The 13577-nt window shown below is 39.3% G+C and overlaps 1 protein-coding gene across 2 annotated transcripts in view; it reads left to right on the top strand.

Moving 5' to 3' along the window:
- Window positions 1-12500, top strand: part of pde1a (phosphodiesterase 1A, calmodulin-dependent) — a 43532-nt gene extending 31032 nt beyond the window's left edge. For both annotated transcript variants that reach the window (XM_040006802.1, XM_040006803.1), the window contains exons 6-16: window positions 625-741; window positions 841-981; window positions 1302-1402; window positions 1924-2049; window positions 2714-2815; window positions 5019-5139; window positions 5872-5953; window positions 6556-6676; window positions 7700-7884; window positions 9098-9262; window positions 9342-12500. In XM_040006802.1, coding sequence (XP_039862736.1) covers window positions 625-741; window positions 841-981; window positions 1302-1402; window positions 1924-2049; window positions 2714-2815; window positions 5019-5139; window positions 5872-5953; window positions 6556-6676; window positions 7700-7884; window positions 9098-9262; window positions 9342-9394 — 1314 coding nt within the window. In that variant the 3' untranslated portion in view covers window positions 9395-12500. The remainder of the gene's footprint in view (window positions 1-624; window positions 742-840; window positions 982-1301; window positions 1403-1923; window positions 2050-2713; window positions 2816-5018; window positions 5140-5871; window positions 5954-6555; window positions 6677-7699; window positions 7885-9097; window positions 9263-9341) is intronic.
- Window positions 12501-13577: the final 1077 nt, after the last annotated feature.

Here is a 13577-nt window from a genome sequence, read left to right as displayed (position 1 = left end):
AGTCAGGATTGGGGGAGGGTGTTGGAGCCTATGTCCTAGCTGTCAAAGGACAAAAGGCGAGGTACAGCCTGGATAGCTTACCAGGGAAAAAAGAAAGTAAGATAAAGAAAAGAAGGGTGGAAAAACCAAAAACAGTGACTGAAAGCAGGAAACAGAAGTGCTTTGGATAGTAAGAGGTTATTAGGAAGGAAGGCATGAAAATGAAATATAGACAAAAAAACGAAGCAGAGAAGGAAAAGAGGAGATAAACAATAAATGAAGGAAGTGGAGAAAGGCAAGACACTGTGGTGAAGGACAATGTAGGTTTAGTACATTAATGATATATGTTTCCTCCTCTGCACTTCCTGTTGTCTACAAACTTAGAAAAAAATTGAATTATTCTAGTCCACGCTTCTTGCATGATGCAAAGCACGACCCAATGAGAGGCTTTAAATGTAATTGTGTAAGTAAATGTGAAAATTAATCTGAGTTTTAGATCCTTCCTGTTTGAGCAGACATTATCAGGACAGTGCCCTCTACTGGCAGAAATCTTCATTTCACTAAGGTCTCACCAGCTTTATGTCACACCCCCCTGCTGTAATCATACCTTACATGTGAGATGGTATTTGTTGATGCATTTCTCAGGAGGTGGATCAGTGGTCCTTTGATGTCTTTGCCTTCCACGAGGCCACAGGAGAGCACGCCCTCAAGTTCCTAGTCTACGACCTTCTGACCCGCTATGACCTCATCAACAGGTTCAGGGTACTCGCAGTTTAATTTTGTTCAAATCTGGTGGTGGGCGAACTTAATACTGGGGAAAGTACATTTAGTCTTTGTGCTAACTTACAGTTTTGTGTTCAGATTCCTGTGCAGGCTCTGGTGCAGTTTGTTGAAGCGCTTGAGAACGGTTACAGCAAACACAGGAACCCCTACCACAACCTTATTCATGCCGCTGATGTCACTCAGACTGCCCACTTCCTGATGCTACACACTGGACTGATGGTAACACACACACACACGTGCACATCTTTTTGTGGGGAACCTCTGGCATCCCTTTACACTGCTGTTAACCTAAACCAGATTCTTAAAAGCTGAATCCTCAAACAGTCTTTCCTAGGACCACGCAGCATGTCCTCATTTTCCAAAACGTTGCTGATGTCCAAACCTTAAATTAGCCCACACAAAGACAAGTAGATTTTCAAAAACACCTATGTGGATATCATTTTGTCACAATCTTGTTGTGCAACTGTGCTTGCCTGCACATGGCTTGCAAAGACAGTTGTCTATAGAAGCTAACTAATGATGTGTGTGTATGTGTGCAGCACTGGCTGAGCGAGTTGGAAATTCTTGCAATGGTTTTTGCCGCAGCAATTCACGACTTTGAACACACAGGAACCACCAACAACTTCCACATCCACACCAGGTAATGTAGATGGTAACACTTCATGTAGGTTATCAGGGGATCTGATTTGACAGGGACAGTTTTTCTCAAGATAATTAACTTAAGATAATTGATATTTGACATTTAACACTAAACACAATATAAAGTTAACAATATAAAGTTTGTCACGTAGTACATAACATATGAATTAGGCCTGTGTTTAAAGACTCATGAAAACCATCTATCTTACATAATAAAACAATGGGAATCTGCCAGTTCATTGGGTGAGTTGTGAATTCATCCAACAGAGTTCCAGATGCTTGATTCAAAAGCATGGTGACAGGTTTAAGGAGGCGCTAGGAATAACACAGTGGGATTCATCTGGAGTCCCCCCACCCTTCTTTTTTTTTTTTTTTTTCAAAAATTTCAGCAAGTGTGGTTTAAAATATTAAAAGAATAGATGTGAATCTTAAGTAGGGGAACAACAGGAAACCTGCTGATGTTGCGGCTTCTGTATACAAACTGCAGAAGATATCTGATTGGATGTTGTGTCTGTCTGTCAGGTCGGAAGTGGCCATTCTGTACAATGACAGGTCAGTGCTGGAGAACTATCATGTCAGCGCTGCCTACAGGCTGATGGCCGAAGAAGACATGAATATCCTGGTCAACCTGAACAAAGATGACTGGAGGTTTGCCCTTACTGCCAATTCTTGATGTTTGTGCTTCCATCTCAATGCACCTAAATGCCCTTACCCTGAGCTTTGACATCACAACTACATACAAAACTCCACTTTGTGTCCTTTGTGTTGATGTACAGAACTCATTCTCTAAGAGACAAAGAAAGGGCTATTTTAAAATACTTACTGTTCTGATGACATTTACAGAATTCCCAGCAGATTCTGTAAAAATCAGGTGACTGAAAATATTTTAAATATGTTTCCTTGGTTAAAGTGTTTTCTATACAGCTAGTATTGTTTTCAGAAACAGAGTTTTCATCACATGATGACACAGATCCTCATGTGTTAGTGTGAAGTCTGGTTAGTGCCCCAACCTTGCATGATATATGTGAACACACACACACGCACACACACGCACACACTGTGTGTACTCATATCCTTGTGGGGACATCTCATTGACATAATGCTTTCCCTAGCCGTTTACCCAACCCTAACCAAAAATCAATGCCTAATCCTAAACTTTAATTATTTACTTGACTTGTTTTTTGAACCCAAAAGAAGTTGAGTTCCCACAGCGTCGCGACAATGTCAAGTTGACAAACTTTCAGAGGTGTGGGCTCTTTGATGAGACCTGATGGGTGATTACTGGATGTGTTTGTTTATTTATTTTTCATAGGGAGCTGAGGTCTCTGGTGATAGAGATGGTGATGTCAACAGACATGTCCTGTCATTTCCAGCAGATCAAGACCATGAGGAATGCCCTAACACAGACACACAGGTCAGAACTCTAGCCATTATTAGTGACCTTTGACCTTTGTAACTGGCTATCATTAGATCAGTGATAGCCAATGATACATTATGTTTTGTTAACATAACATAATGTATCCATGCCTTTGTGTACTTTTCATATTTTCCACAACTTTATTTAATAAATAAATATATTATTTTGCATAAATGTATCATTGTGACCAAACTTTTCCAGTTCAGATGGAAAAGTAAAAAGAAACGGATTCATTCTATCAGTTTATTTCCACCACATGAAAATAACGTCATGTCCTGCTGTGGCCACAAATGTTGTGTAACTGGCAAACTGGAAAAAGTCAATTTATTGTACTATTAAACAGGATATTTGCAGATCCTTAATTTCTACCACATGCAAAATTGAGGCCTTGATTGCCAATAAAATTGATTCAGGAGAGGGTCCTGCTAGCAGATAAGATATTATAGATAATGTTTTTGGTTAGTTTGTACAACATATTGGTGACTCCAGATAATGTTGGCTCATATCACTTTAGAATGTCTGCAGTCTGTCATTGGAAGAAACGATAAACCTGAAAGCCTTTAGTTATAAAATCGTGCCGTGAAAAATATCACTTATTTGTTGGCTTAGGTTTGGTGGAGGAAAGCGCACGATAACGGTCGGCTTACAGCTGTGAAAGCTAACACCGCAACAGATGTAGCAGCTAATTATGTTTAAGATGGTGCTGTGTCGATGGCATGAAATTAGTTCCTGTGTTAGCAAACAGGTGCCACCATCATGTCACCCATTTGTTAGTGAGGTCCCGTCTTAAAACCTCCAGCTGAGCATAGTAACCAAGACATACTGGGCACACATGGTGTAGTAGCTATTACCAGTCAATCACTGGGAAGTCACACTGGGAAGTAAGGCATACTCTCCTTCATCCCCCTTTCCCCTCTGATGAAGTTGATAATTTACAAAATGAACATCATGTTGTATTCAATATGTTGCTAAACTATCAAGCTGAGACTGTAGACTGATAAAGTGAATAGGAGAACTCATCTTTTTCTCAGAGATTTCCTTTTGTGACCAGATTTATGCCCTGAGCTGGAGATTAGAAAGATTAAGTAAGGCTTGTTGCACATTGCTTTGAAGCTGACAGCTGGTCGCCTGCAGATGCTCCGGCTGATGTATGTCAGTCAACAATATTTTTCACTCTCACTGGTAGTCACTTTAGTGGCTCACTATAGAGGTGTAGAAAAGGTTTTTCTCCAGTAGGCCCACTTCTTGTACACTGATGGTTGTTTCGGCCGTTGTCTCTTGAAGTTGTCGTTCGCTTTCTATTGTCTCAGGTCGCCACATTGTTTTATATCGAGCCTGTGGCTAATTTAACCCTGAACTTTGTAAGACTTCTAAGAACCTTTTAGGTAAATAAAATTCTCTAAGTGAAAACATGTCTTTCTGGCTTTCTTATGTAAATAGAGTTCTTCAATTTCATCTTAAAAATCTAATATTTACCATTTCTAAACCCGCTGATACTCTGAACTACAAATACTTTTCATTCTTCACACAAAAATGACTTTTCCCACTCAAACATGTAAAATTAGATTCCTCTGCAGTTTCATAAAAGATTTTCCGGCAGACTGTGCAAGGCTAGTCTATCTGACAGAGACGACCAGATCATCTGTGGGAGTGTGGTGAAAAGGCCCAACATAAGCTCCTGCAGGCTGCTGGACCAGATTGCCCTGTGCGTTCCTGTAGGAGCTATCACAGGAATAGTACCAGAGTCCAGTATCTCCTCTATGTTTGTCAGTCCTGCTGGACCTGCGGAGGTGTGTCCATGTGTATCTGTGTGTCTCTGTGTGTAAGCGTGTCTGAGTGTGTATGGAGGGGGTGCTGGCAGCTGTCGTGATTCTCAGCTCACGCTTGGATGGATTTTGGGGGAAGACGCTGTCATCAGCCTGTCAACACGCTGGTTCTTCTTTTGTTGCTGCAGCAGCGGGCAGAACTGTACAGTCTGCACAATATGATCAAAATACAAAAAGGCACAGCACTGTTCACATAACATATGGGAAGCTGTAGCAGAGCAGTTTCCTTCCTTCACAAGTCATTCTCAAAAGACATTTTTGCTGATCTTCTACAGGTCCAAAAATGTAGATGCTCAGTTTTTAGTCAAGGTAATATAGTTTCTTTTTGATTGATGGATATTAATGAAATGATTTTGTTTCCTTTTCCTTTCCAGTATAGACAAAGTGAAGGTTTTGTCTCTGATGCTTCATGCTGCAGACATCAGCCATCCAGCCAAAGCATGGCCGCTGCACTACCGCTGGACCCACAGTCTGATGGAGGAATTTTTTAGACAGGTACAAACATCTGTCAGTGAGGGTTCTCATTTGTGGGGATGCTCGTGGACTTTAAAATCAACTATCAAATCAACAAAACACTAAAAATCAGTGTAACACAGGCACTGTCACTGTCACTGTCCCATCATGGCTTAGCAACAATTTAGAAGGTTCTTTAAAACAGGATTTCTCCATATAATAACACAGAATTGTGATACCCTTCTCTTTGTAATGCCTACTGCAAAATTAATTTGGTGCCATGTTAAAAATAAATCAACCAGTAAAGAAAAATTTGCTAATTGTTGCTGCATTAACAAATAAAGGCAACGTTAGCCTAATTAGCCATTTAGAATTAATAAAATCTTTTTCAGTTGTCATAGCCGACATAATTGACATTATTACTAGAAACTGTATGAGCTCTGTAGCAGTTACAGGTGATGACCTGGGTGCTGCAGAGCTGTTTGTTTTGTTATACAACACTTAACTTTTTTGAGTCCACCCAACGAATTCCAGTCAACTTGTATCAGTAAGAATACATTTTTGTGTTATCACTGAAGCACTCTGAAACACTGAAAGACTCTATTGCCCATGTTGTAATGATGGAGATATTTTAGCTTATTTCCATGAGGAGGATGTCTCCATTGTGTTTTATTGTTTAAGGCTCAAGCAGAAACTGAATGCAAATCCCATAAAGTTAACTTGAGTACTTGAAGACACAGTGTTATATTGTCCCACTTTCTACATTGTTTCCAGGGAGATAAAGAGGTTGAACTTGGGCTCCCGTTTTCTCCTCTCTGTGACCGTAAAGCTACGATGATTGCCCAGTCTCAGATAGGTAAGAGTCACAATGAGAAAGGACTTCATAAACTTGTGCTGGATTTGCAAACAGCTGTTGAAACTTTATTCTCATGTTTACTATCTGGTAGTGATTTATTATAAGAAAAAGAACCAGTATTAAGTTATTATTAGTAATGATGCTGTTACGTCTCCTCGAGGGCAGGAGGGGATGACACAACGACTCTGGAAACCTGGTACAGGTGTTATAAAAAAAGTTTAATGGCAGCGCTCTCACAAAATAAATAACCCAAATTCAAACAACAAACGTGGGGGAGAAAGGGACAGTTAGGTTGTGCCAAAAAACCCACCAAAAAGGCAAAACCAAAACTTAGCTGAGCTATTATCCTAGAAAAACAAAAACAGGGGGGAAAGACCCTAAACCTCAACTCAAAACAAGCTCAAAATTGCATGGGTGGCACCAACCTACTTACCTAGTGTTTCTAACAAAAAGACATCAGCCTGCAGTCTGCGTACCTAAGGGAGTGGCAAACAAAAGGAGAGGGAAAGAAAACATGCAGCCTGCAGACACGTAACAGATGCGCTTGTTATATATTTTGCTCTCTCTTCTTCTATTATCCTAACATTTCTCTTGGGATTCAGGTTTCATAGACTTCATTGTGGAGCCAACCTTCAGTGTACTGATTGACACGACAGAGAAAGTGATTGGTCCTCTAATAGAAGAGGACAGGAAGGCCAGAGAGACTGGAAACAGGAGATCCAGGTACTGCTGCTATTACTGCTGTAAGCTCAGTGACTTATTCAACATGTGTATTAGACACAAGGTTTTTAACATGAACGATTCCTCAGTGAATAACCACAACAAAAGAAAAGCAACAGACTTGATAACAGCTGAAACTCTTAATCCACATCAGAACAAGTCTTTGGAAGTCCAGACCTCAGCCCGATTGAAATCTGTGGTGGCACTGTGCATAAACAGATGCCCACAAACCTCAGTCAACTAAAGCAATGTTATAAAGTATAGTGGACTCAAATACATTAACAGCAATGTGAGAAACTGATAAAGTCATACAGATAATTATTACTGTAAGTTACTGCTGCAGAAGCTGGTTGTACAAACTTGTAATTGTTTTTACAACACTGCATAAAGTCATTTTTATTCATACTTGATGATTTTGGATGAAAAATCATTGAAAATAGGCTGGTCTTAGACCAGAAACTGTGAAACCCAGTCTAATCATTCAACTGTACAACTACTTATTCTTTTCTTAAAAAAAAAAAAGATTTATTTGGGTTTCTTTTGTTTTGCCATTTTTGTCTTTATTATACAATCTTTATTAGTACAGAGAACTGACAGGAAACTAGGGAGAGAGCTGCATGCAGGACATGGATGCACACCTGTACATAGCACGATGTACAGATACATGACACAAATAGTAATTGGTGTTCTTCAAGACCACATAGTGGGCAAAGAGGGTAAAATATAACTTGATGGTACAACAACCAGTAACAGTCCCAACCTTAAATCAGCTAAATGTCCACAGGAAATGCCTCGACTACAGCATATGTTGATCGGTGTGTGAGGGCAGGTCATCACTGCACAAAATCAAGTAACATTGTTTTTCTCATAGAAATGTAAAGTTTTTGGCCATGTAGAAAAAAAGTATTGCTCATTCACCAGGTTTTATTTAATCAATGCAATATGGAATTTTCCTTAATACATTAATACATCCAAGGTGGAAAAGGCAGTCCCTCTCATCGCTTTACACCTCTCTCTCTGTTTCAGTCTAACAGGAAGCGGTTCAGTTACCGTGGAGTCAGTGCAGAGACACAGTAGTGTTCGCCATGGGAACAGTGATGATGGACAGATGGACTTTTCCCTGACAGCCATTGATCTGCTGGCACTGAAGCTGCACCTCTCTGGTGTCATTACCAGCAACAAGGACAGATGGAAAGAACTATCTGTGCACGGTACACATACAGTCACAAACAAATATTCAAGAAACTCAGAATCATTCGAGGTAAAGTTTCTACAACCAAATTTAGAAAAAAATTGTTTTATTTGGAGTGTTATTACTTTGTTTTGCGCTTTTGGACATTATAAGACAAAGCATCCAACAATCTATAAGTGATTTCTCAAAAAACGAGATGTTTTTCAGTGTAACAAATGTCAATTGTTCAATTCTCACAATTCTTTTGATCTTTGGGCTGAAGGAAAGACAATACTCGGTGTATAAATGCTCAATCAACAATCTTTTATTCCATACAATACTCATACCTCAGCAGTATAATGCATCATAAAACAATATCATTCATTCACAATAAATCAGCAGTCTAATGTAATACAAATCAGTTTAATAACTGTAATAATTATCACCTTCTTCTAAGTCAGGAGAATAATGCAAACTAAAACTACATAATGATTTCACAATCTTTAATTAGGGGTCTAACGTGGCATAAGATAATATAATAATCTCACACTCTTTGGAGAAAATGTTTGTCTGCAATTTTATAAAACATGCTCTTGAGAAAATTGTACCCTTATTTTAATATAAGCTACCATCTTTGTGCTTTTAGCCTTGTTGTGCTTGTTTCACACACTCAGCTGTGGACTGCTGTAATTTGTAAGACAAAAAAATTTAATAACGGTGCTGCCGATAAATATCCCAACAAAATCGATATGCTTTTTTCCACTGCGAAGTCATTTTTTCCTTGTTGACATGATCACAATACAGTGAGAGGTTAAATTGTTGAACTGAGATTTGTTCACCTTTTTCTAAAGTTTTGTGCAAGTGCCACCTGTTTACCTTAGGGTAGTCAACATTTGAGTTAGGTGTGATTTTTGGCTTAGCACCACATATCATATCTAATATACTGGGAATGTAATATAGTGGGAAAGTGTCTCATCTTCTGAGATAGATTCTGATATTGGAAACTGCGAGTCAGGTTGTTGTGGTGATGTATCTACACACAAGCTTTGCCATTAATGTAAATATCCACCAAATATCAGATGCAAAAAACACTGAACTGAGTGTAAACTTCTCCAACACTAGTCCTAGAAACAGCTAAGAGTCTCAAACCATCAAGGGCCCAGGCTTGAAGAAGATCCCCAGATTTGATGGAAAAAAAAATTTTTCCCAGTTGAAAATTTATGTATTTTCCTGTGTTTGCCTATTGTGAACAGAGCTAGCCAGCAAGGCGCAAGAAGAAAAAGAAAGCGTGGACCTCCAATCACATGCCTCAACCAGCCATCGTACTCCTGATGGACCCGCTGCCGATCAGCCACAGAACTCTGACTGCTCACCTCCTGGTGAATCTCATGACAAGTCACCAGACCAAATGTTGAATGGTATGAACTTGACAACAAACGTAACAACTTCCTGACATTTAACCCTCAAACTCACCTTTAGCTGTGGTAACCTTTACAGGGGAGGCCCCAGAGGAGGAGAAAGAAGATGATGAAGTGCCTGAAAACGCCTGACTGCCCTCTGCCAAACGTACCACTGTATTTGACTGTGGCAGACGACCCTGGCAACAGGGCGTTGCCGTGCAGAGTTCACACTCTCTGTTTAAACACAGCAGCTGACTAAGTGGTCCTTCAGTGACTTTGAAAAGGGCCACTAGACCTTTGTTTTTTTGGGGATTTTTTTTTACAACTGACCATGAAAATATTCAGAGTGAAAAGATTCATTAGATAACAGCTTCTTAGCAGCTTCATGGCCCATTAACAGTGGTGAAAATGTGTTGTGATTTTATTAGAGATTCAGAGGAATGCTGTCTGTGAAATAGATGTCATCATTTAAATAAAAACAGAGGCAGGCAGGTCAAAACCAAAGAGTGAGGAGCGGCTTAAAAACCCTATTCAGGGAGATGGGAGACTGAATGTCTGTTAGGAATAATAATTAACTGAGCTGTTAAGAAGCAGTTGTCGAGGTTTTGTTAATGCAGCTGAGCACAACAACAGGTGTGATGTTTTAAACTTATAATATGAGCGTGAAAAGTGATTGCTGCTCTGTTCTTTGTTCCTACTCCTTTTTATCTCACACTTCTACCCATGATGTCAAACAAAAACATGTTGGATGATGTTGCAGCAGTTGTTTATCGTACCGCCTAAGTAGCAAGCTAAATGGGGCCAATTGCATATTGGCATAATTGACTATGCTGAGATTATTAATACCATACAGAATTATTTCTTCTGGCATGCACGACTTAGGCTATTTTTTGGGGCTAAACCATACCTGGCCATTACTAACGCTTTTGGGGCAAAAATGTTAGCAGTTATTCAGCAAACTGGAACCTCTAACTTTTGGTCTTGCACTAGCATCGGCCGAGAAACTTTCCAAAATGTGTGCCAGGTGGTTGATGCCCAGTACCCCTCTGCAAGTTGTGCTTAGTGCTAATTAGCAAATGTTAGAGAGCGAAACTAAGATAAACCATAAATGCCATAAACCTTAAGCATTACACAAACAAAACTTATGTATATTACCACTATCACTGACAGCATATTAGCATTCTGATAGCATAGCTGATGGCTATTAGAGAAGCTGTAGACTACCAGGTGTGTAAAATATCCCAGCACTTTGTACAGAAGACATTACAAATGTTACATTGTAGAAAGTGATGTACAAGTTATGAAATTTTTCAGTTTATTTGCAAAGGAAAAAATCCATGGACCTACTTGCATTGGTCAATTTACAGTGCTAACAAGTTAGCAATATATACCAAATGGAGGTCTCCTGTATGCAGTCTTTTAACGTAACATAAAAGGAGGCATCTACAGACCTGGATATAGTGAATATTTGCAGTCCTGGTTACACTGTAATATTTGTCCTAAATACTAACATGCGACAGAGACAGGAAGTGTTGTCAGTCACGATGCTTTTTAAATGCACAGTATAAAAATGTAATCTCAAATGTCAGTTATTTATGTTTTGTCAAGCTCAGTTTGGTTATAGAAATCATACCACAAGCTTAATTAGCTTAGTGTTAAATGTAGCTAAGCAAAAAACCATATAGCCATTGTGTAGAAGGACAGAGTGTGGATGTTATTCACAGCTTGTTTACACCATCAGTGGTGTATTTGATTCAAGAGCATTTTATTGAAACTGAATCACTCAATTCATTTTCTTATCAAATCTCAATTACAACGTGATGAATATTATGACATAATATTCATTAACCCCGCCCTGACTTTTTCTGCTGCTGTCTAACATGCCTCCTCAAAGTAATACAAATTAAATAAACTTTGTATTATATGCATAACTAATGTTTGCGTGCACAATGTAGTGAACATTACCTGCAGGTGACCTAGTTGCTGCTCTGCTGCAGTTCACAGATCTCACAGATCACAGAATATGGTTTGACAGCTGTCATGAGCTGCTGCTCAACACTCGAATAATCTAAAATATCACATGTTCTTGCTTTCACATTTGACAGTATACATTTCAACAAATTCTAGTTTAACATTAAACAATATGCTATTAATACACTACATGGAAACAGCATGTAATTTATTATTTCTTTTCCACTTTTGACATGAGGCTGATATTGAATTTGCTTATTTAATTAGTATCTTTTTAAATGTTTACTGGTTAGGTTGAAGGTGAAGGGGGGAGCTGTACATAAGAAAGCTAATAGAAAGGATTAGCTCCAAGGCAAGAGGCTTGGTAACTAAAGATTAACAAAGATTTAATGAGGGATTTGCTGGCTGCTGAGCCTAACCAAGTACTTTGCAATCTCCAAAAAAGACATCAGAGCTCATCTGTAGGATCAAATCAGAGTCAGTTCTGTGTTACAACTGATTGTAATAAACGGTTGATCCCAAATCTGTATCTGAGCCCTGACTGAAGAGTCTGTTTCACTTGAAAAATGTTACATACGGGAGCTAAAAAGCTATGACTGCCATTCAGCTGGCTTTACCTATTCCATGGCTAATAGCAGTAAAAATCCAAACATAACACAGTGGCAGTTTGAACGCACAGAGAGCAGAGCAGCAGCAGTGAATCGGTGTGAATTTCTTTACATGTTTACATGTGACCTTTTTTTAAAAAACAAAACATGGGCCATCTTATCGTATTCTGGGCCAATATACCCATAGAATAGCATTACACTGTACTCTCCATCGTTGTAGAGATTGTGGAGATGAGCACTCTGATGGAAAATGATAATGAACACTGAGTCCAAGGAAGTGTGATCATGAGTAAATAAATAAGATTTACCTTTAAATCGACAGGAGCCCAGAGTTCAGGCAGCTCTTGTTGTTCCTGTGCTGGGCCCCTGTTGCTCCACCTGGCTGTGAATAAAGAAAAGTGCCATAGAATCAACATGGTGACAAGAGAAACACCAGTTTCTATAGCAATGGACAATGAGTCAAAGGCCGGAGCCAAAATGGCCGAAAGTCAAAGCTCTTTAGATTCTGTGAGCACTGTGTTTGTTAATGCAATGTGTGCTATAGTTATTGTGTGCTCTTTGACTCTGTGTGTGGGTGAGATTTTGAGTGTGAGTTTGTGTGAGAGAAAGTGTGAGAGTGTGCACTGTATACTGTACAGCCGTTTTCTGTATTATTGTATTAAACATTCACAAATCTGGCTCTGTCTTTGATTTTATTCAGTCTTGTTGTTTACATTTGGTGGTCAACAGACCTGTATCTGAACTTCTGGTATCTGCTTTCACTATATGGACATTCTACAGGAATGCCATTTCTGTCCAGTGCATGCATATTAAGTGACTTCAAAGACAAAAACAAAACATAATACTAAAGTAAAAAAAGATTTTAAACTAAAGATCCACTAAATCAACCTATTATACTTTCCCTTATTTTTTAATGTGCTGTGAAATTTTTCACCAGTCTCATTTCTTAGTCTTTTGTCAAACTTAAATGTTAAAACCAAATTTTAACATTAGACAAAGATAACCTGAGTAAATAGAAAGTTAAAAAGTAAAAAAAAAAAAAAAAAATCATCTGGTGTAAAACTACAATTTCACCATCATACCAAGAGTCTAACATGATGTGGTAGTGTGATGGTCTGTGGTTGGTTTGCTGCTCCAGGACCTGGACAACTAGCTAAAAGAAAAACCTTATGGAGACCATCCAGCCATCAGTTTGTGTCCTGAATTTCAGGTACAGTTGGATGTTATTGCAGGACAATAATGTGAAACACAGCAGTGAGTCCACTGGTTAAAAAATGGGTCAAAAAATAAAGTAAAATGAGGGTTTTTGGAGTGGCCTAGCCAAAGTGTGGACTTCTTTGCCATGCCCTTAAACAGGCCGTTCCCCCGTATCGAGATGCCAGAGAGGTGACATTCCACGATCCAGGACCTAATTTCAGTAAATGAGGACTGGACCATCAGACCACTGGTTGCTGTCTGAGTCACGTTGCACCCAACCCCTGCAGCATCTTCTGTGGGTGTGGGACCACAGGATGGCTGTACCTGGCTTGGCCCAATAGGTTAAGACCTGGCCAACAAGTGTTCTCCTTTGAGGTGAGGGGCCTCTTCAGGGGAGTGGCTGCGGTAACCCTTTTCAGGGTATAGGTTAATCATGTACCATAGTGTATTCTTCATAGAGCTACTGGGATTTGCTCTCATCTAGGGCAGCATAGCTCCCGGGACAACAACAGTGCCCCTGTACTAAGACTCCATACATAAAAATTAAAACAGATGTA

The sequence above is a fragment of the Simochromis diagramma genome, unplaced genomic scaffold, assembly GCF_900408965.1.
Source record: "Simochromis diagramma unplaced genomic scaffold, fSimDia1.1 OVJJ01000514.1, whole genome shotgun sequence".
Taxonomy (NCBI): Eukaryota; Metazoa; Chordata; class Actinopteri; order Cichliformes; family Cichlidae; genus Simochromis; species Simochromis diagramma.
This window is presented reverse-complemented; position numbering and strand designations above follow the sequence as displayed.